The sequence below is a fragment of the Nycticebus coucang genome, chromosome 6 (assembly GCF_027406575.1).
Source record: "Nycticebus coucang isolate mNycCou1 chromosome 6, mNycCou1.pri, whole genome shotgun sequence".
Taxonomy (NCBI): Eukaryota; Metazoa; Chordata; class Mammalia; order Primates; family Lorisidae; genus Nycticebus; species Nycticebus coucang.
Window position 1 is genome coordinate 85,208,423 of NC_069785.1, and position 23,449 is coordinate 85,231,871.

The 23,449-nt window shown below is 44.9% G+C and overlaps 1 protein-coding gene and 1 pseudogene across 2 annotated transcripts in view; one reads left to right on the forward strand and one right to left on the reverse strand.

Moving 5' to 3' along the window:
• The window catches only part of LOC128588020 (leucine-rich repeat-containing protein 37B-like), a 39,575-nt gene extending 36,307 nt beyond the window's left edge, over positions 1–3,268 (reverse strand). For both annotated transcript variants that reach the window (XM_053594594.1, XM_053594593.1), the window contains exon 1: positions 3,078–3,268. In XM_053594594.1, the coding sequence (XP_053450569.1) occupies positions 3,078–3,244 (167 nt within the window). In that variant the 5' untranslated portion in view covers positions 3,245–3,268. The remainder of the gene's footprint in view (positions 1–3,077) is intronic.
• Positions 3,269–9,334: 6,066 nt separating this feature from the next.
• On the forward strand, positions 9,335–21,666 carry LOC128588748 (BEN domain-containing protein 6-like; annotated as a pseudogene).
• The last annotated feature ends 1,783 nt before the right edge of the window (positions 21,667–23,449 follow it).

The window sequence follows — 23,449 nt, forward strand, 5'->3', positions numbered from 1 at the left end:
AAAAGCAGAGAAGTAGATGTCTGGAACAGAATAGAGAACCAAGAGATGGATCCAGCTTCTTACCATTATTTGATCTTTGACAAGCCAATTAAAAATATTCAGTGGGGAAAAGATTCCCTATTTAACAAATGGTGCTGGGTGAACTGGCTGGCAACCTGTAGAAGACTGAAACTGAACCCACACCTTTCACCAGTAACTAAGATAGACTCTCACTGGATTAAAGATTTAAACTTAAGACATGAAACTATAAAAATACTAGAAGAAAGTCAGGGAAAACCCATGAAGAAAAAAATAATAAATTATCATATATCATATATATACATGCACACATATACATATACACATATATACACACATGTACTACCATGAGTTTTTTTAACAATGTGTAAATATATCCATGAATGACATGTTTGAAAGCAAACTGTTAAATGACTTACAATCAGTTTCAGCTCTGTGGATAACTTTAAATCTTTACCTTTAACACTGTTCCCTATTCCTCAGCAACAATTTTTTTTTTTTTGAGGCAGTATCTCACTATGTTGCCCTGGGTAGAGTGCTGTGGCATCACAGCTCACAGCAACCTCAAACTCTTGGGTTTAAGCAATTCTCTTGCCTTAGTCTCCCATGTAGCTGCGGCTACAGGCACCCATAACAACGCCTGGCTATTTTTTGGTTGCAGTTATCATTGTTGTTTAGCTGGCCCGGGTCGGAATCGAACCTGCCAGCCCGGGTGTATGTGACCAGGGCCCTACTCACTGAGCTACAGGCGCCGCCCCTCAGCAATAATTTTACCTATTTACTTTATAGGTGTATTTTTCCCAGTTGGGGGCAGGGGTAGAAATAAGACAGTCGTCTGCCTAATGAACATTTCCATTTAACCAGAAGCTTTCTGGTTGTTTAATGCTCAGAAATTTAAAAAAATGCCCAAACTGATCTTCTCTCCCTCAAATTGGCTCTGACTGCTGCACTTGTTATATACCACCATCATTATCTTTTTTTTTTATTATTAAATCATAGCTGTGTACATTAATGCGATCATGGGGCACCATACACTGCTTTTATAGACCGTTTGACACATTTTCATCACATTGGTCAACATAGCCTTCCTGGCATTTTCTTAGTTATTGTGCTAAGACATTTACATTCTACATTTACTAAGTTTCACATATACCCTTGTAAGATGCACCGCAGGTGTAATCCCACCAATCACCCTCCCTCTGCCCAACTCCCCCTTCCCTTCCCTCCCTTTCCCCCTTCCCTCTATTCTTGGGTTATAGCTTTCATGTGAAAGCCATCAATTAGTTTCATAGTAGGGCTGAGTACATTGGATACTTTTTCTTCCATTCTTGAGATACTTTACTAAGAAGAATATTTTCCAGCTCCATCCATGTAAACATGAAAGAGGTAAAGTCTCCATCTTTCTTTAAGGCTGCATAGTATTCCACCACCATCATTATCTTCATCATGCAGGACAGAAACCATGGAGTCACATTTGATTTCTCCCTTCCCTATACACATCCTCTCCCAACTCATTAGTTGGTCACTAAATCCTGTCCTTCCTTTGTAGTATCCCCGGGACTTTATTCCCACTTCTATCACAAGCACTCAGCTTTAGTCCTTTCTCACTTTACTTCTAAATTTTCCTAGACAAGCTTTCCATTTGGTCTCCCTGAGTTAAGCTTCCCCCTCTAGAGCATGCTATGTATGGATTCTAAAATAATCCTTTTGTCTTTTATTTTTTTTTGTAGAGACAGAGTCTCACTTTATGGCCCTCAGTAGAGTGCCGTGGCCTCACGCAGCTCACAGCAACCTCCAACTCCTGGGCTTAAGCGATTCTCTTGCCTCAGCCTCCCGTGTAGCTGAGACTACAGGCGCCCGCCACCATGCCTGGCTATTTTTTGGTTGCAGTTTGGCCGGGGCCGGGTTTGAACCCGCCACCCTCAGTATATGAGGCTGGCACCCTACCGACTGAGCCACAGGCGCTTAATCATTTCTTTCTCTTGCTTAAAAACTTTCCATGGCTCTCCATACGTCATTGCATATAACTTTCAAACTCCCATATCTGATGTTCAAGGTTTTTCATAATCACGTTTTCCATTGCTTCCTAACCCAATTCTTGGAAGCAAGACTGGTCTTCTAAATCCCCATCCTTCCTGCAGCCATGCCGTTGCCTAGGCTTTCCTCCCAATGTTTCTCTTTAACAGATTATAGATGCTTTTTAAGCCCCAGGCAAAGTTTCAGCTTATCCAGGGAACTTTCCCTGACCTCCACACCTCAATGATTATAGATTCTGGTGAATTACAGCATCTATGGTCTCTATATCTCTTTAGTACTTAATTAAAAATCACCTCCCTTTTGATGCCTATTTCTTTTCCTCCTACCCATCATTTTCATATTCTAGAGATAATGTCATACTCTGCCCTGAGTTGGGCACAAAATGGGCACTACATACAGGAAACCAGGTACAAAGATGAGGCCTGGACATAATTAAAGGACTGAATAATGATAATAATAGTTAACATTCATATATATGCTAGGCACTGATATACATGTAAGTATTACATGTACTCCCACCCCTAAATCTCACAACGATCCTATGAAATGGTAAGTATCACAATCCCCATTTTAAAGATGAGGAAATTGAGCCACAGAGTGGAATGACTTGTCCAAGGTCACAAAACTAGTAAATGACAGATCTGGGTTGTTGTTTTTTTTGACCGGGGCTGGCTTTGAACTTGCCACCCTTGGTATATGAGGCTGGCACCCTACTCCTTGAGCCACAGGTGCCACCCAGAGGAATATGCTTCTGTGAAGAGAGTGAAGCAAACTCAGAAGAGTAGAGGGTAAGCAATGATATGATGGGAGTAAAGAGAAATGGATAAAGAAAAAAAGAGTCATCACAGGTAAAAGTTTGGAGAAGGGGCACAATAGTACAAAGGAGAATGAGGATAAGGAAAATCTGACAAGTAAAAGGTAAAAGCAGAAAGTCAACCAATGAAGAAAGCCCACAAGTGTCTCAAGGAAAAGGCTGCCATGTGAGGCAGGATGCAGAGAACGAATGAGGATAAGTGACTTACAAGACGGTGAAGGTGCCATTATAGGCTTCAGGCTCCTGCACAGGCACTCGGCGGAGTCTCTTCTCTGGGCTGAGACCAACACACGACAGTGTCTCATCTCTGCAGGTACAGAGCTCACATATGCTGGTGTTCATGTCGGTGTTGATATTGGCAATCTCTTGTTCCATGTTGTAATTTGGCAACGAATTTTGAGTTACGGTAACGTCCGAGTCGGATATTTGAATTGTAACTTCAGTCGGGATTGGAGGCTGAGTCTGAATCTGGTCTGGATGGGGAGCTGCCATCGTTTCCAGAGCCACAGGATGTTCAACCTCTGATGTAGTTGCTGAAGTTACAACAAATTCCAGGCTCAAAGGTAAAACTGTGATCGTGACACCAGGGGATGTTGTATGCTGGGCTTGATCCTGACCCGGTGTTGGAACTGTTATTTCATAATAGGCTGGAGCTACTACATCCCTTGGTACCTCTAGAGGTTGAGTTGGAGTCTCTTGCATGGTTGGGGAAGGTTTAACCTCTCTAGTTTGTTCTGAAGTCATGGTAAGTTCCTGGTCCAAAAGCTTAACTGTGACCTCAGCTGGGTTTGTCTGCTGAGTCTCCATCTGGTCTAGATGTGGAAGTGTCACATCAAGATGCTGAAGTGTCACCTCAGGATGTGGAACTGTGACTTCAGGATGTGGAAGTGTCACCGCAACCTCAAGATGTGGAAGTGTCACCTCAGGATGCAAAAGTGTCACCTCAGGATGAGGAAGTGTCACCTCAGGATGTGGAAGTGTCACCTCAGGATGCGGAAGTGTCACCTCAGGATGCGGAAGTGTCACCTCAGGATGCGGAAGTGTCACCTCAGGATGTGGAAGTGTCACCTCAGGATGCTCTGAAGAAGAAGCTGTGCTTGTTAGGACTGTAGAAGGTTCAGCCTCTGTAGTGGACACTGGAGTTATGGAAAGCCCCGTAACTATGGGCGATGTTGAATGCTGAGCTTCATCCTGACCTGGTGTTGAAAGTGTCACCTCTTGATATACTGGGGGTCGAACTACAACTTCCTTAGGTGGCTCTGGAGGCTGAGTTGGGGTCTCTGGCATGTTTGGAGGTTTAACCTCCATGGTGTGTTCTGGAGTTACAGTAGATTCCTGGTCCAAAGGTTTAGTTGTGACCTCGGTCATGTTTGGCTGCCAAGTCTGAATTTGGTCTGGATGTGGAGGCGTCACCTCAGGAAGCTTTAAAGAAGGAGCAGTACTTATCTGAGCTGTAGAAGGTTCAACCTCTGTAGTGGACACTGGTGTTATGAGAAGCCTCAGTTCCAAATTTTTACCTGAGCCACTGGGAGATGTTGAATGTTGAGCTTGATCCTGACCTTGGTTTGGAGGTGTCACCTCTTGGTATACTGGTAGTTGTACTACAAGTTCCTTAGGTGGCTCTGGAGGCTGAGTTGGGGTCATCTGCACAGTTGGAGAAGGTTCAACCTCTGTATTGGACCCTGGAGGTGAGGTTGGTTCCACAACATAAGATGGAACTGGACCTTCAGTCACTTTTGTATTCTGAACCTGAACCTGGTTGGGAAGTGGAAAGGTCACCTCAGGGAGCTTAGGAGGAGGTGGAGTCTCCTTCAGGGTTATGGGATGTTCGACTTCCACAGTGGGTTCTGTAGTTATGGAAAATACTGGGCCTAAAGTCAGAAGTGTGATAATGGGTAATGCTGGAGGCTGAGCTCGATCCTGACTTTGTGTTGGAAGTGTCACCTCTATGTGCACTGGGGGTTGAGCTACAACTTCCTTAGGTGGCTCTGGAGGTTGAGATGTGGTTTCCTGCATGACTGGAGAAAGTTCAATGTCCGTAGTGGGTTCTGGAGTTATGGAAAGCTCCAGGTCCACAGGCTGAAGTGGATTTGGATTTTCAGCCTGAACCTGATTGGGATGTGCAAGTGTCACCTCAGGGAGCCTTGGAGGAACTGTAGTCATTGGAGCTGTAGAATATTCAGCCTCCACAGTGGGTTCTGGAGTTACAGTAATTCCCAGGCCCAAAGATTGAAATGTTTCGCTGGGTGATGTTGGATACTGAGCTTGATCCTGACTTTGTGTTGGAACTGTCACCTCCTGATATATTACAGTTTGAGCCACAATTTCCTTAGGTTGCTCTGGAGGTTGAGATGGGGTCTCTTGAATGAATGAAGAATGTTCAACCTCTGTAATGGGTTCTGGAGTTACAGTAAGACCCAGGTCCGCAGACTGAAGTGGGACACTGGGCAATGCTGGATAGTGAGATTGATCCTGACCTGGTGTTGGAACTGTCACCTCCTGATATATTACAGTTTGAGCTACAGCAACTTCCTTTGGTGGCTCTGGAGGTTGAGGTGGAGTCTCTTGCATGAATGACGAATGCTCAACCTCTGTAGTAGGTTCTGGAGTTACAGTAAGTCCCAGGTCCCCAGATTGAAGTGGGACACTGGGCAATGCTAGATAGTGAGCTTGATCCTGAGCTGGTGTCATAACTGTCACCTCCTGATATATTTGGGGTTGACCTACAATAACTTCCTTCGGTGGCTCTGGAGGTTGAGGTGGGGTCTCCTGTATGAATGAAGAATGTTCAACCTCTGTAGTAGGTTCTGGAGTTACAGTAAGCCCCATGTCCGCAGACTGAAGTGGGACACTGGGCAATGCTGGATAGTGAGCTTGATCTAGACCTGGTGTTGGAACCATCATCTCATAATTCATTGGAGGTTGAGCCATAACCTCCTTAGGGAGCCCTAGAGGCTGAGCTGGAGACTCCTGCTCTGTTGGAAAAGGTCTGACCTCTTCAGTGGACTTTGGAGGACGACCTAAGGCTTCCTGATGGCTCCCAGATGGTCCAACTTCCTTAAGGGGCTCTGGTGCCTCAGCTGGGGCCTCCTGTTGGACTGAAGAAAGTTCTAGCTCCTTAGGGGGATCTGGAGTCTGAGCCACAGCCTCTTGCTGGACTAGAGAAGATGCAAACACTTCAGGGGGATCTGGAGGTAGGGAAAGGGGATCAGACTGGGTTGGCAAAAATTCACCCTGTTCAGTGGGAACTGCAGGCAGAGTGGCATCTTCCCACTGGGTTGAGGAAGATTCGCCTTTAGAAGTGGGCTCTGTAGATACGGTAACCTCCAAATCCACATGTTTAACTGTGGTGGCAGGCAATGTTGAAAGACTTCTGAAAATTGTAGACAGATCTAGAGGTGAAAATAATGAATGTTCATCTGACAATGAATGTTCAGCCATTGTAGAGAATCCTGGAGGCTTAGGTGTGTGGAACAGTGAAGGTTCAACACTCACAGTGGGTTGTTGAGAAATTGGTGATATTCCTTGCTGGCCTGAAGATGGTTCCTCAGGAAGCTCCTCAGGCCGAGTTGGGACTCCTTGATGGATTGGAGAATGTTCATCCTTTCCAGGGACATTTGGCTGCTGTCGGCCTTTCAAAGGTTCAAACTGCTGAGGGGGCACTGGAGCCTCCAGTTGGGATGAAATGTCAACCTCATTAGTGACTTCTGGAGTCGGGGTAACCACATGATCTGAAGGTTCAACCTCTTCAGAAGGTTCTAGAGACAGAGGTGGGGCCTCTTGCTGGGTTACAGAAGGTTCCATATCACTGATTGGCACTGAGAGCTGATCTGTAGCCTCTGCAGTAGGCTCTCCTGATATGGTGACCTGCACATCTGCAGGCCTAAAAATGTCATTGGGCAAGTTTGAATGTTGAGTTTGATGGTGCTCTGGAGGTGAAACTGTTACTTCATGATGTTCTGGAGATAGGGTTGATTGCTCCTGCTGGGTTAGAGAAGTTTCTACCTCCTTGGGATACTCTGGAGGTGAAGCCTCTGGCTGGGTTTGAGAAGATTCAGCCACACTGGTATGGTCTGAAGTTATGGTAACCTCCACATCTGGAGGTTTAATGGTCACCTCATGATTTGGTGAAGTTTGAGTTATACTTTCCATAGGGGGTTCTGGAGTTTGAGCTGTGGCCACCTGCTGGATTTGAGAAGGTTCGAGCTCCCCAGGAGACACAAAAGGCTGAGGTGGCTGCTCCTGCTCGCTGAGGGAAGGTGCAGCCTCCCCAGGAAAGCCTGGAGAGTCGGCTGAGGTCTCTTCCTGGGTGGCAGAAGGTTTCACCTCCTCAGAATGCTCTGGAGGCTGAGTTGGGGTCTCCTGCTGGGTTGAAGAAGATTCAGCCTCTTTGGGAGGCTCTGAAGTTATGGTAACCTCCACATCTGAAGGTTTAACTATAACATTGGGGAAGTAATAAAGATGAGGTTGATTCTCACCTGGAGTTTGAACTGTCACCTCATGATTAGGTGGAGTTTGAGCTATATTCTCCATGGTGGTCTCTGGAGCTTGAGTTGTGGCCTCCTGCTGGCTGTAGAAGATTCAGCCACACTGGTAGGCTCTGAAGTTATGGTAACCTCCACATCTGGAGGTTTACCACTCACCTCATGATTAGGTGGAGTTTGATCTATACTCTCCATAGGGGACTCTGTAGCTTGAGCTGTGACCTCCTGCTGGATTTGAGAAGGTTCAGCCTCCCCAGGAGACACAAAAGGCTGAGGTGGCTGCTCCTGCTCACTGGGGGAAGGCTCAGCCTCCCCAGGAAAGCTTGGGGACTCAGTTGGGGTCTCCTCCTGGATGGCAGGTGGTTTCACCTCCTCAGGATGCTCTGGAGGCTCAGTTGGAGTCTCCTGCTGGGCTGACGAAGATTCAGCCTCTGTCACAGGCTCTGAAGTTATGGTAACTTCCACATCCGGAGGTTTACCTGTCACCTCATGATTAGGTAGAGTTTGAGTTATACTCTCCATAGGGGACTCTGGGATTTGAACTGTAACCTCATCTGGACTTACAGTTTGAATCTTCCTTATGAGTTGAGGACGCAGGACTTGATTCTGATCCCAACCGGGCGTTGGAACCACCTCTGGAAGCCTTCGTCGTCTCCTTAGCTTATTCCTCAGAAGCCGACGACGTAGAATAGTAAGCCTATCTGGCCCTTGAAGTAGCTCTTGAGCTGAATCCCTGTCCAGGAATGGAGCCAAATTCTCAGGCAATTCCTGAGGTGAAGCCAACAAGTGGGAAGGAGCAGAAGACCCCAGGTAATCAAAGTCCCCAGGATCTGCTGGGGGTGTAGGCACATGAGGGGATTCGGGTGAGAGATCGGAAGAGAGGGAAGACCAGGGCTCTTCCGGCCCTGGAGATTCGAAGGTAGGCTGGACCCTGTCCCGGGGCCACCTCCAAACAGGAGCTGCCTGTATCAGCAGCCACAACAATTGCACCGTGAGAAGGACCCGTGGGGTCCACAGTCGCAGTAGGGACATAATGTCCAGAGGCTCCGGCGCCAATGAGAGCCGGAACTCTTATGGCAGCTCCGCAGCGCGAGCACCCACGGCAACTGCGTGCCCCGCCCCCACCCTTTATCTACGACAACCTTTGTTTACGCAGCAACCTTTATTAAGCTCGGGCTGGCTCCATGCCACCAGGGTGAGTTTTGCCCACAGTCCCTGAGCCCAAACCCCTCCCCACAGAGCTACAACTGTCTCACACCAGAACATCTCTCCCGCCCTTAGCAGAGCAAGAATTCGGCCACAGAGTAGGTAGCCCCAGGACTCCAGCAGCCCATTATGGTAGGGGCGCCAGAGCTTCCCAAGGACGTCACAGGGCCTCGCCTCTTGGCACATTCAGAAGTGCTAGCTCGGTTCTGGCAGCCTGAACTCGTCTTCCTCCAAGCTGAAATCCCAGAGATATTCTTCTTCCCCCCGGCAGTACTGCTTCCAAGAAACACAATTGATCTGCAAAATGATCACCAGTTGGACACCAGGGCCGGGAGGCTGCTGCGGGGTGCGCGGACATGGCTGCGGCAGCTGCAGCGGCGGCCGCGGGCTGCGCTCCGGCCTGAGCGCCCAGCGCCCAGCGCCCTCCCGCGGGGCTGCCGGCCTGTCTGCACTGTCCTCAGGTGCACTGGCCAGGCACCTCTTCGCTTCGCGGACACCTGGGGCTTCCGCCTGTCCAGCCTTCCTAGGCCCAACTGCTGGGGAGTCCGGCGTCAGGGGGCGCCACGGAGCCGGGGGAACGGCGAGGCGCTGGCGGGAGCCTCCTGGCGGTGCTACCCCTACCTCCCACCTCCCTGCGCCCGGCCCGGAGGCTGGGGCTTTGGAGCAGGTAGCCCGGGAAAACTTTAACTTTTGGGCCACGTGCAGAATAGCATCATCTACATGGACATTCCTTCCTCCTACGATCTCAGAAAACCTTTGATAACAAATTGAGAAAATGCAGATGATCTTTCCAACAGATTAAATTGCCAATACTCAAGCTTTTAGAAAAGGAAAGAGGAAAAGGACAGAGACAATGAACTCACAAAATGCAAATAATGACCTGGATAAAGGACAGAGAGACTCATATTCCGGAAATGACTTTCTGCCCGGTGAGATCTCCAGTGAGGATGAAGAGTCCTTAGCAGAACTGTCTAAAGAGGAATTGTGCACCAAAATAAAAAGCCTGAAAGAAAAACTAACCAACACGAAAAGAAAACATCGGACTTCGACAGTCTTTGGTCATACTTCAAGTGTTACCACAGGCAGTCACCCAGTTTGAGGAGCTGGTTGGTATGGCAGAAGCCCTGCTTAAAGGTGTAGGAACCACGTCTACGTCTGCGTCCACCCTCTGGAGAGCAACAAACAACTCCTCCCCAGATTCATTTACTTCAACATGCAGTAACTCTAATGCTAATTGCAGTTCACCAGTTTCCTTGAAGGCTGAGGAAGAGCATCAGGCTGATAAGAAGCAGTTCAAGATTGAGAAATGGCTGATTGCCCGTTCTAATAAGAGCAAACCTCTGAAGTTTATTAATGACTTAATGCAAGTGCTATACACAAATGAATATATGGCCACACACAGCCTGACGGGAGCAAAATCCTGTACTTCAAGGGACAAAGCCGGAAAACCAGCTATGAATCAGAATGAAGTTCAAGAAATCATAGGAGTAACAAAACAATTATTTACCAATACGGATGATGTTTCAATTAGGAGAATGATAGGGCAAAAGCTAAACAACTGTACCAAGAAGCCAAATTTAAGCAAAAATCCTAACTCTCAGGATATTAACTAGATTATTTTGGTATTACAGGTATCTGTAACAAAGCTCCTTCAGTTCTAAATCTAGCATTGGATTTTGTGGAGAATCTGCAACCTTCCTGGCAGTGAGCAGAGACAGACATCTGCAGTGACAAGCTGTAAGACATCGTATCATCACTGGGCTCCCTGAGGGACCAACAAGCTCGCTGAAGAAGCTGCATGTAGGTAGAATCCCTCCTAAATACCAGTGATGCATCAGACCAGAGAATTTCTCCCAATCAAATAAGCATGCAATATCATTTTTTGGAAATATGCATTTCCTGATCCCCCCATACTACTCTGTACAGCTAACTTAACTGGATAGTCAGAATTCTTATCATAGCAACAAAAATTTCAATCTTTAAGATTATTCATTGTCCCAACTTATCATTATACATTTATTATTATCAATGACTCCTCTTTAGAGTTTTTGAATCTTAGTGTAAGTACATGTTTGGAAAAGTAAACAGTGAATAATCGATGTTCACAAATATGACAGCAACAAATTCAGATAATAATGAAAATCTGATAATCATGACTAACAAGTAATAAGATTTTAGCAATAAAATTATAGAATTATTCCATTATCTAAAAATGTATAAAATAGGAATATGAAAAAAATCTTGCAGGTGTCAAGATTTTTTTATTTTAATATGACACTAACATACACACACACACACACACACACAAATCCAGGTTTGGGGGATTGTTAAAACAATGCATTGATTTTCAGAATTTTCTTTTTGTTTGTTTACCAGACATGTTTTAACTTTTTATTGCCCAAAGTATATTAACTACATATGTGTAATATAAAACATCAATATCGCCTAAGACATCCTATAGAAGATATAACGTCATATCTATTTGATTGACTATGTTGCTAAACTGCTTAGTTTTAGCTGATTTATTTTAATCACAGCAGAAGAAAAATGAGTTGAAACAATCATATGGGTTGAATAATCACACACACAAATCATTTTGTAAATCAATAGAAGATTAAACACCCAAAGCCTTCCTGCAGGTCAGGTTGTCATACATGATAACTCTACAATGAGAAGCCATGCTTCTTCACTGCACAAGGTCATGTTTAAACTTGGAAAAGAGAATGCTACAATAGTTACAAAGTTCAATATCCCAGATCCAGGGCACATTCCATAAATGTTGCTTGATAACAATGTAGTTGTATAAATTAAATGTTCTTAAAGAAATAACTTACGTAACATTTGCTACTTTTACTTAACCGTAAATAAATCCCACTGAAAAGATAAAAAAACATGAGCACCAGTTAGGGCGGCAGGCAGAACACACATTTGTTCCATTGGTTAGTTACTCCAAAATGTTGCCATTTCTGCTCAACTTTCAGTATCCTTTCTTCCATGTTTGACAATTAATTCACCACTCTATCATGTAGGGGCTGCCATGGAATCAGAGATGACTCTGAAATTTCTGTAGGAAGGGTTTTAAGAGTTGAGCAATTCAACTTAGCAGAGAAGGTATTGCTGCAAGTGAATAGCCCTTTAGGTCAGCAATGGGCAAACACAGTCAATAATCTAGAAGTAACTAGGCCGCTTTTCAGAGGTCTATCCTGTACGCACACATGGAGAAAGACACATAGTGTGTTAAAGTCAGCATGTTAAATAATTATCTTCAAATACTACTATAACAGAACCCAAGTGACTTATTTCACAACTCTTCAGTGTGTATCACTCTTAGGAAAATGTGGAACTCTGAGAGTATTTCTGGTGCTTTTACTAAAGTCCTGGCTCTTGGCTCTGACCCCTTATTTGAAGTTTGGAGAGCAGAAGTGAGGACTGTTAGAATTCTAATATGGTTGCGGACACAGGAGAGAGGTTTGTCTCTCTCACTTGGAGATAAAATAGTGCTTCGTCTTTTTCCCAGAATCTAGCATATGACTTGGTGCACAGTAATGGTTTTAAAGTTGGAGGTGATTCCAAGATTTACCTCATTTAGAGATGACCTGTTGTTAGAATCAGATTTCTGAAATTGGTGCTGACTTTCTTCCTTCCTCTCACATTTCACAGGAAATGAGTATTCTTTTTTTTTTTTTTGAGTCAGAGTCTTACTATGTGGCCCTCACTAGAGTGCCGTGGCATCACAGCAACCTCAAACTCTTGGGTTTAAGCGATTCTCTTGCCCCAGTCTCCCGAGTAGCTGGGAAGAAACTAGTATTCTTAAAGTTTGACATTGTCTTTACTGGTTTTATTTAAATAGAATTATAATAATTTACCCTAAATAGAATAAAACTTCAAATACTTTTTCAGACTTCAACCACTTTCTCTTTCACTCCCTTCTTCAAAACAAAACACTTTGCAACTCTGGAGCAAGTTAAATAATCAAAAATCTAGCCCCAAATTAAGTTCCCCTGACACAAAACACATTTTTGGTTCCTTAAAAAAAAATCTCATACATAGTAAATAATGATAACTTTAGAAATTACTTTAGCAACTTAATCCCTAATTAAGGGATTTCACATACAGTTATGCATTGCTTGCCATGTGAGGAGGAGCTTGAAAAATGCATCATTAAAAAAAAATGCAATTATGGGGAAAGAGCCAAGGAAGGGGAAGGGTGGGGGGAGGTTTAGGTGGAGGGAGAGTAATCGGTGGGACCACATCTATGGTGCATCTTAGAATGGGTACAGGTGAAACTTACTAAATGCAGAATACAAATGCCTATATACAGTAACTAAGAAAATGCCATGAAGGCTACGTTGAACAGTTTGATGAGAATATTTCAGATTGTATATGAAAGCAGCACATTATACCCCTGATTGCACTAATGTACACAGCTATGATTTAACAATAAAAAATAAATAAATTAAAAAAAATGCATTAGGCAATTTAGTTGTTGTGGTATAGGTGGTATACGTGTATCCTGTTATATACCTAGGCTATATGGTATGGCCTATTGCTCCTAGGTAACCAATCTGTACAGTATGTTATGGTACTAAATATGGCAGGCAACTATAACACAGTGGTGAAGTATTTGTGTATCTAAATATAGAAAAGATACAGTAAAAATATAGTAGAAAAGATTTTTAAAAGGTACACCTGTATAGCCTTGTTATATTTTTATGAGATTACCATGACATATGTAGTTTATTGTTGACATAAGCTTGTTAGGTGGCACATGACTGTAATTGATTTACAGAAAGGATCTTCAGCAAAATATTCCATCTAAGATAAGTAGATGTTGAACTCTAGGTAATAAGCTACATTAGAAAGGCATAATAGTTTTTAAAAGCTATAGCATAATCACACTTAGGTCAATAATTACTTTCTGCTCAAATTCCTGGGATCCTGTTTTAGGGGAGTTAAAAAGTCTTCTCTTCAAGTAGCCTAGAATCCCTAACCCCAGGTGGGAGAGACTAACTGAGACCTGCTCATCACACTTGGGGGGGTGGGGGATGGGGATATCGAGCATCAGCAAAGAAGGCCCAGATCAGGGCGGCACCTGTGGCTCAGTGAGTAGGGCGCCGGCCCCATATGCCGAGGGTGGCGGGTTCAGGCCCAGCCCCAGCCAAACTGCAACAAAAAAATAGCCGGGCGTTGTGGCGGGCGCCTGTAGTCCCAGCTGCTTGGGAGGCTGAGGCAAGAGAATGGCTTAAGCCCAAGAGTTAGAGGTTGCTGTGAGCCGTGTGACGCCACGGCACTCTACCCGAGGGCAGTACAGTGAGACTCTGTCTCTACAAAAAAAAAAAAAAAAGAAGGCCCAGATCTGTCAGCAAACTGTGAGTTACATGGGATATACCCTTAAAGATGGACAGAGATGGCTCACTGAGGCCAGGGAGCACACTGTACTTAACATCCCAACCCCAACAAACCCCAGGCAAGTGCGAGACTTTTTGGGGTCTGCAGGGTTCTGTTGACTTTGGGTACCAGGCTTTGCTGAAATTGCAAAACCCCTCTTTGAAGCCATGAGGGAGGGACACCCCTTCAAATGGACAACAGAAAGAGAACTTAAGACTGCTCTGCTCTCTTCCCCCACTTCCGGACTCCCTGATATTACAAAACTATTTCATCTCTATGTAGATGAACATAAAGGGATAGCCCTGTCTCCTGGGATGTGTCCCTATCTCCCGGAGTGTGTCAGAACCCTCCCCACCCCACCCCCCACCCTTCTGGCTGTTGAGATTGGCGGGACCCTATCAGCTTTAAATTCTAGTATAGGCATAAGAGATAACCAATCCAAAGGCCATGCTTTGCTTCCCACGCCCCTCACCCCATATCCACGGCATAAAACCCCCCACCCACGACGAGTACACGGCTCTAGGCTCCAGGTCTCACCAGCTGCATCTGGGGGAAGGCCGACTGCCTTGGCTCGAGCCTGAATAAATGCCCTCATGTGATTTGCATTGGTGTCCAGCTCTCTCTTGGGGATTCCGATTCTCGGATGCAACGCCATAATGAGACATTCTTTTGGTTTCTAAAAGCAGAAAATAAGGGCATTTTCCTGGAAATTTCCTCATCTCACATTTTAATTTTTAACATAACTGTAAGGACCAAGTTAACTCCATTTTTTTTCTTTTTTCTTTTTTTATTGTTGGGGATTCATTGAGGGTACAATAAGCCAGTTACACTGATTGCAATTGTTAGGTAAAGTCCTCTTGCAATCATGTCTTGCCCCCATAAAGTTAAGGCCCCACCCCCCTCCCTCCATCCCTCTTTCTGCTTCCCCCCCCATAACCTTAATTGTCATTAATTGTCCTCATATCAAGATTGAGTACATAGGATTCATGCTTCTCCATTCTTGTGATGCTTTACTAAGAATAATGTCTTCCACGTCCATCCAGGTTAATATGAAGGATGTAAAGTCTCCATTTTTTTTAATGGCTGAATAGTATTCCATGGTATACATATACCACAGCTTGTTAATCCATTCCTGGGTTGGTGGGCATTTAGGCTGTGCCTTGGATTCTTTAAAGGAATTATCCACAATGTCATGAAAGCTCTGATTTGGCTCCTAGATGACTTGGGCGACCCCTGCTGGCAGCCTGTGAAATCAGGTGTGCCCACTACTAAACCAAAAGACAGACCCTCACTCCTAGATCCTGTATAAATGCCCTGTAGACTGTGTGGTCTGTGGGTGGTAGGGTATAATCATGGCTGTGAAGACATGGAGTTTACTCTTATTGTTATTATTTTCTTTATTATTGTTATTTAAATGGAGGTATTAGAATGCAGGGGATGTATCCTACTAGCTAATAACCATTTAAGTTGCATTTGGGAGCTTTCAGGACTTGACAACAGCTTTTCAAAACCTCAGGCTGTTAAACCCCCTACTGGGTTAATGTGGCAGAAAAAGACAAGAACGACACCAGCCAATGACTTTTTGTACAGTGCTGTATCTTGAGCATCTGGAAGAGAGAAAGGGAAACAGATTCTTTCAGAAAATCCAATTATAGAGAGAAGGAAATATGCTTTGCTGAGAGAGAGGGAGGGAGGGAGGGAGAGAACAGGTTCTCCCCGGAGGTAAAAGTCTCAATATTGACAAAGGAAAATCCTATATTACTTTGACTTAGCTCAGAAAACCAGTGTTTCTAGATGTCTTCTCAGGAAACAAACAGTGCAGGTGAACAGGAAATTGTTTTCACCCACAATTCAATTTAGACAATAACAAATATGATGGTTTTAAAAACATCATGAGAGGGAATACAAAAGCTTTTCGTGATTCCTTCTAGAAGCATGGGAGCCACATTCTCCCTCTGCCTTGTTTATCGATTTTGAATGAACTGGGGAATCTGGAGTGATTTGGGAAATCACCCTTCACTTTTAGGGACCACATCCTGTATGAAAAATAACCCCTACCCTTAGCTGTACAGAAGCTTTTCAGTTTAATGAAGTCCCATAACTAGTACAACCTTTCTGGAAGGAAGTATGGAGAAACCTCAAAGCACTCAAGCTAGACCTCCCATTTGATCCTGCAATCCCATTACTGGGCATCTACCCAGAAGGAAAGAAATCCTTTTATCATAAGGACACTTGTACTAGACTGTTTATTGCAGCTCAATTTACAATCGCCAAAATGTGGAAACAGCCTAAATGCCCACCAACCCAGGAATGGATTAACAAGCTGTGGTATATGTATACCATGGAATACTATTCAGCCATTAAAAAAATGGAGACTTTACATCCTTTGTATTAACCTGGATGGACATGGAAGATATTATTCTTAGTAAAGCATCACAAGAATGGAGAAGCATGAATCCTATGTACTTGATTTTGATATGAGGACAATTAATGACAATTATGGTTATGGGGGGGAAACAGAAAGAGGGAAGGAGGGAGGTGGGTGGGGCCTTGGTGTGTGTCACACTTTATCGGGGCAAGACATGATTGCAAGAGGGACTTTACCTAACAATTGCAATCAGTGTAACCTGGTTTATTGTACCCTCAATGAATCCCCAACAATAAAAAAAAAAGAGAGAGAGAAAAAAAAAAGAAAAATAACCCCTACCCTAGTTGTTGCTTAGCATTTCATCACACCTTGACTTTGTCTGTTAATCTGTTAAGTTGTCTCTGGTCCAGACCAAATACACTCTTGTGTATTAATAGCTCTTTGTGACACTATTTGTATAGCTCTTTGTGACGTTATTTGTATAGAAATTTTTTTTTTTTTTTTTGTAGAGACAGAGTCTCACTGTACCGCCTTCGGGTAGAGTGCCGTGGCATCACACGGCTCACAGCAACCTCCAACTCCTGGGCTTAAGCGATTCTCTTGCCTCAGGCCTCCGGAGTAGCTGGGACTACAGGCGCCTGCCACAACACCCGGCTATTTTTTGGTTGCAGTTTGGCCGGGGCTGAGGTTTGAACCCGCCACCCTCGGCATATGGGGCCGGCGCCCTACTCACTGAGCCACAGGCGCCGCCCTGTATAGAAATTTTAAACATGTACAATTTACCTAGATTTAGAGGATTATAAATAAAACAACCTCCCCCTCCAGTTTTCCTCATTAAGGGGATCATATTGTATTAGAATATGCATTTCATTATGACATATTAGGTTTTATTGTGTTTATAACAACTCCAAGGGGGGGCATTCTCACAGCACTCGTGGAGGTCTAGCTGTGGGACTCCTGTTATAGGCAGGCATCTCTTTTTCATTCGTTAAAGGGGTCATTTGGCTTTTCAATATAACTTGTATTAGTGCAATTATAGGAAACAAAAATCTTTAAACACTGAACCAGACAGGTTGTTCTTTAACAGCTGGAGAAAGACTTGCCCATACCCCATGCACTCTACCTTCGTGTAGCTGAAACCCCTTTCTGTATAAATGCACATAAATGATACATTGCACATACACTGTATATGCAAATGCTCCTCCCAGAGACGTTCTTTTCTCTGAGTGGACAAAGGAAATGGACCTCGTGGTGATCTTTGAAGACCATTTACAGTTATAACAGCCTATGTTTTCTACAAGAACACACAGTCATATAAAATTTAAAAGCATGCCTCTAATATGGGTGCTGATGCTGCTAAGGAGAGCTGAGGTAATGGAAATGCCCCTGTGATCGTTGAATTTCTTAGCCCCCGATTACCTTTGGAAAATGTGTCTGGGTCAGGCAGCTTTCTGAGCCCATGGAGGCGGGATGGTGACATGGGAAGGCACCGGCTAGGATTCAGCTCACCTGTCTCCCAGGCCCAATTCTACTGCTTGTTATCTGTGGGACCCTGCACAAGTGCCTGAACGCCTCTGGGTCTCCCTTCAGGCCTCTTTAATGAAGATAAGGTGATCTTCCTCCTAGCTGTGCTACAAGGATTAATAATAATATGCTAGAAGGATCCTGGGACTCAGTAATTGACTTCAGTTGTCATTAATAACACGCCTCAACTCTATTACTCTTGGATTTGGAATTAGGGAGGCCTAATTCCAGATCAGGATGGGTACTTTATTTCACATGCCCTGTGAAAGGGCTCACAGCTACTTACCTGATAGAATGCTTTGTCCCCACATGCCCTTGCTGTCACACACACACTCATTTACCACACTCTTAACTACCACACTCTAGTAAGTGTTCTCACAAATATGCACACTCACTGCTTCGCTCTGTGCATACATGTACACACACCCACACATCCCAGGCTGAAGTGAGCCCTTATACAGTCCCCAACCCAGGTGGGGAAAGGAACAGCCAAGTGCCATGGATTTGGGACTAGCTTCCAAAGTTTCAGTGTTCTCTGGTGCTTTAGAAATCTGACCCCAAACTAACTCTGCTTAAAAAAAAAAAAAAATTGTTACTCTAACAATCCCTCCTTTCTCTGATAACCTCATAGAAAGTTCAAGATTCTAGGAAGGAAATGGAAGAAAGGTGTTTTACAATTGCTGAAAAACCACTGTTTACTTAAAGGTGCATGTTTTGTTTTTCCAGTGACTAATTTGGTTCTCCTGGGAGGGGACAGAACCTAACCTGTGTGGTGGGATTTTTTGCAGTAAAACCATTTCCCAGCTGTATTGAGGGTATTATGGGGTGCTGTGGGCTGGAGTACATCTCCCCAGGTTTGGGTGATGAGGGCAGGAACCCTCAGGAGTCCTTGTGCAGCCACTCAGCCTGTGCTGAGCTCTGCTGTAGCCAAGGCCCTGTTCTAGACCTTGTAAGGGTCAGAAACATGAGGCCGCCCCTGCCTCCACCCCTGTCCAACAAGGAGCAAGGAGGAACAGACCATAAGGCTCCTGATGTCTGGAACACAGGAATTCTTCACCTAGCAGGTGCTGCCGGAGACGCTCAGAGAAGGAGGCATACAGGAGAAGGCATTTGAGCTCATCTTTGAGGGAATAGCATAATTTCCATGTGTGTAGGCAGGTTAGGGGTGATGGAGAGGGGGAGTCCAGGTCAAGGGCATGGCCAAAGCAAAGCAGGAACGTGGCCCATTGCAAAGTATATTCACAGAATAGAGAGCGCCTGGTTTGGATGGAGCAGTCTGTCCCAGCTGGTGGTGGGAGATAAGGTGTGTAAGCTCACCTGACACTAGATGACAGCAGTCTTGACACCTGCTCTGCACTGTCTTCTGGGTGCTGGTTTTTGGAAGACAAATCTGACGATATTTATGTATTTTATCTGAATGCTACATCTGTGGTTTTGCTTTATTATGAAGCATTTAAATTCCTCTTCCTATTAACCTGACTGTGGTCGTGTTCAATAGCCAGAGTTTGTCCCATCATTGTGAAGGAGAAGAAAGCATTATACTCACTCGGGGCTTTGGGCTGGAAGCCTGCTAAGGGTAAGGAGGTAGGCCTGCCTCCTCGCCACTCACTTGCTGGTATTACAAGGGGCTAGGAGACAGGACTGTTCCTGCCTGGCTGTGTGGCTTTGGGAACTCTGGGTCTGACAGATGGTTAAAATGGAATCTTGTTTTCTATAGGCCCTTTACAGGTACCTGTAGCTTGTTGAACCTGGGCGGACACACGTCTGGTCCTCCGTTTTTCTTCTTATCCCTTGGCATCGGGTGTGCGCCTCGACTGGCTTCTCCAGGGGCCCTTGTTGGACAGAGATAAAGACAAGCCATCCCTGCTCACCCCCCCGGGACTACATTTGGTCCACAGGAAGCATTCTTGCATCCTTGCCACTGATGAACTCCAGGAGCATAGGCTATTCCTCTAGCCTTGCCCATCTAGCAGGGAAGGAGCAGAGTGGGACAGTGAGACCCCACTCAGCATGGGGCAGGAGGCTTCAGTCCTGCATGTCTCTCTCCTGATTTCAGGGTAGACGTTTCTAAGCTCTTTGAGTAGTACCTCCATGAAAATACCTCCTGTAAGATGGTCAATCTCACTACTCTCCCGGAAGGGCTGGGATGGGGACTCACTCTATGGTGGTAACACTCTCCAAAGAGATCTTTCCACCAGTCTTATCACACCCTCCTTTTCTGAGCCCTGATGGAGATGGGGACCTAAAAGCCCTAAGGCAGGTTCTCAAAGCCATTGTCTGTGTGCGTCTGGACCTGGGAGGTGATGCAGAGTGCATGCTTCTTTAGTGTCTGATAGTCATTGTGCTGACACCTCAGTTAGAGGTCCCACTCCTGTGTACACACACATGTACAGGCAGACACACATGAATGTATGTAAACATGCACATCGGTCACGCAGGCCGTCTGTTCAGACAGCAGTTTTAGTGCTCACTTTGTGGGAAGATAGAAGGGCTTCTACTTTTTCACTTGGTTTCCTTTAGATTCAATTTTAAATACAGTCGTGTATATAACAATATATTTTTTAAAAAACTCTTTTTTATTGTTTTGGGGGGTTTTTGCAGTTTTTTTTTTTTTGGCCGGGGCTGGGTTTGAACCCGCCACCTCCGGCATATGGGGCTGGTGCCCTACCCCTTTGAGCCACAGGTGCCGCCCTTAACAATATTTTAGTCAACAATGAACCGCATGCACCGAAGAGTCCCATAAGATTATAATACTGTATTTTACTACACCTATTCTATTTTTAGATACACCATTGTATTAAATACCATTGTATTACAACTGCCTACAGTAGTGGTAATTGATGTTAGAGTGGATTTGAGAGCCACTTTGTCGGGGGGATCTCCATTGCCAATGCTTTCTCGTCGAAGCTTTCAAAAATAGATACCATGTAATAGGGCCTTCCAATCGATGACAGTCTTCGTGCACACAGACTACTGAGCTAATGGAAGTGAAACCTTCTTATTTGTTTGATCATAGTGTTTACTGAGAGAAGAAAAGCTAGAAAAAATACCCATGTTCCTTTTTTTAACACTTAAGTGCAGACTAGATAATTCTAGGCCGTGAGATACGCAGGGTACACACAAAGTGCTTTCGAGTTAAAATTGCACAGTTCTGAATCCCAAAGGCCAGAAGGCTTTCTTTCATCCAAATGATCTTAAGAAAGCACATTTGAGGAGGAATTGTATTCTTTTATCAGTTTAACAGCAAAAGTCCCCATCAGAGCTTATTGATCATTCATACTGTGTTTGTGTGTGTGCACGCTCGTAGATTCTTGGCAGGTAAATGTAATTATTTGCCTTCAGACCAACAGAATGTTTGTTCTATAAATAGCAACTGTTAAATATAGTATGGATTATATTCTTGAGAAGATACAGAAAAAAAGTGATTTCTAGAGTGACATACAGGTGCAAGAAATCAAATCTTGTTTCATCCAAATATCAGCAGAGAGACCAGTGAATTGGTGGCCGTGATTGGATTTCTGAGAAGAAGCTATCAATACCCCTTAGCTAGTGTCAACAGTGACTGCTGGAGGGCCCCACTGCTAGCGTGAGTTTGAACCAGCAGCCTTGACTTCAGAATCTGTGCTTGCTATACCACGTTTCCTCTGGTCGTGAGGTCTGGACTAGGATATGAGGCAGCTCACTGGAAGGAGTTTTCTGAGGAGAATGGCATTCACAGTGTCCCTGCCCTCACAGGGACAACACATCTCTCTGGTGTGCAGCTTGCACTCTTCCTGCCCGCTGACTGCCTCCAGCTGCACTCCTGCATGGCCTACAAGTTTGAATGATGCTGGAGAGGCCGGGTGCAGTGGCTCATGCGTGTAATCCCGGCACTCCGGGAGGCTGAGGCAGGTGGCTCCCTTAAGCTCAGAAGGTTAAGACCAGCCTGAGCAAGAGTGAGACCCTGTCTCTACTAAAAATAGAAAAAGCAGCTGGGCATTGTGGCAAGCACATGTAGTCCCAGCTACTCAGGAGGCTGAGGCAGGAAGATCACTTGAATCCAGGTTGCTGTGAGCTTGGCTGATGCCTCAGCACTCTAACCAGGGCAACAGAGTGAGATTCTGTCTCAAAAAAAAAAAAAAAAAAAAAAAAGAAGAATGATGCTGGAGCAACTTGGCAGCTGTGGCACTGACTTAGTGTAGCAAGGCCACACAGGTCCCAGAGGATACTTCTCGGCTTCTTCTCCCTCTCCCCTCAACAACAATCCTCTCAAAAGCATTGATAGTCTCAAGAGGGGGGTTTCTAATAAAATTATGGGGGTGAAATCCAAGGAAATCCATGTAATTCAAGGCAGAAGGCACCTGATTCTCCTCACTGCTCAGTGGCTTCAGTTAGCACCTCCAGCAGTGTGTAAAATGCTCTCTGCTCCTAGTCCTAATGTGGGAAAACAGTCACCTTATGTGGCTCATGTGCGTGTCACCCACAGCCTATAGAACTAGCCACAGGAAGTCATATTTAGCTCTCCCTGAATGCCAGTGCTCAAATTTTGGGGAAGGGAATCTGGTGGGCTTAGCTTAGGTCAGAAATCCACCTCTGGTACAGTCAGCAATGTTGGGGAAGAGAGTCATGGGGCATAAACTTCAGCACTCATCCCTGTGATCCTGTGGGTCTGGGAGGGAATTTCTAGAACTAGAATCTGTATGACCAGGGCAACTTCCCCGAAGCTGTCTACTACACCGCCCCCTTCTCCCCATCCCCAAACATATAGCCAGTTTTCCTTCTTTAAAGACATACATCAGCTTCTGTTTCTTGGGTTCTTCTATGTGAGACAACCCATGGAGTAGGATGCCTCCCCCACTTTCCTTGCTGTCCCTGAAAATAAGCCCCAGGCTCTTTTCATCTTAAAGGTTTACTAATCACTATGAAAAGACCAGACAGGGAGTAGTAAGTAATTCACATGGGAAAGGTTCAAAGGTCTCAGACAACCTAAGTTCCTGAAGTCTCATGTCTTTAGTTTCTGGCATTCTGTTGCTAAGTGGCTTTTGGGAAAAAATGGGCCCTTTCAGCCATCAGCAGCGGGCCACACAAAACCCAATAAATGCCCCTGGTGTTTGTCATCTGTCATCTCTTCATGTCTCCAAGACATTCTCTGCTTCCTGGTTGTAGAGTCTCCACGCGATGTGCTGGCAGTTAGACCTGGCCTCTTGGAATCATTTAGGTGGCACTGAATGATTATATGTGGTAGCAGCAAGTTTTGAGTTTTCGGTCCTGCTTCCTCAAGTTTTGCCAATTGTAGAGGAATCCTTGCTTTGAAAGGAGTATTTTGCTGCCTTTTGATGTGCTCCCACTGGTGTGGGGCTGGTGCTGTAGGAGCCACCTCACTACCCTGTGCAGGGGACACTGAAGACAGAGTTGCCCATAGTTTCCAGCTTCAGGGTTGCTAGTAGTCGTTCTTCAACAAATAACTGGTTATCAGTGCACAAGAAGCCTGGAGATTGGTGGTGGTGGTGGAGATGGAAAAAGAATGAATAGCAAAAGGATGTTGAGACATAAATGAAAGTGTGATTTGTGGAATTTCAGTTGCACTGTCAGGGGGATGACAGAGAGCGTGTTCTTGGAGAGATCAGGAGG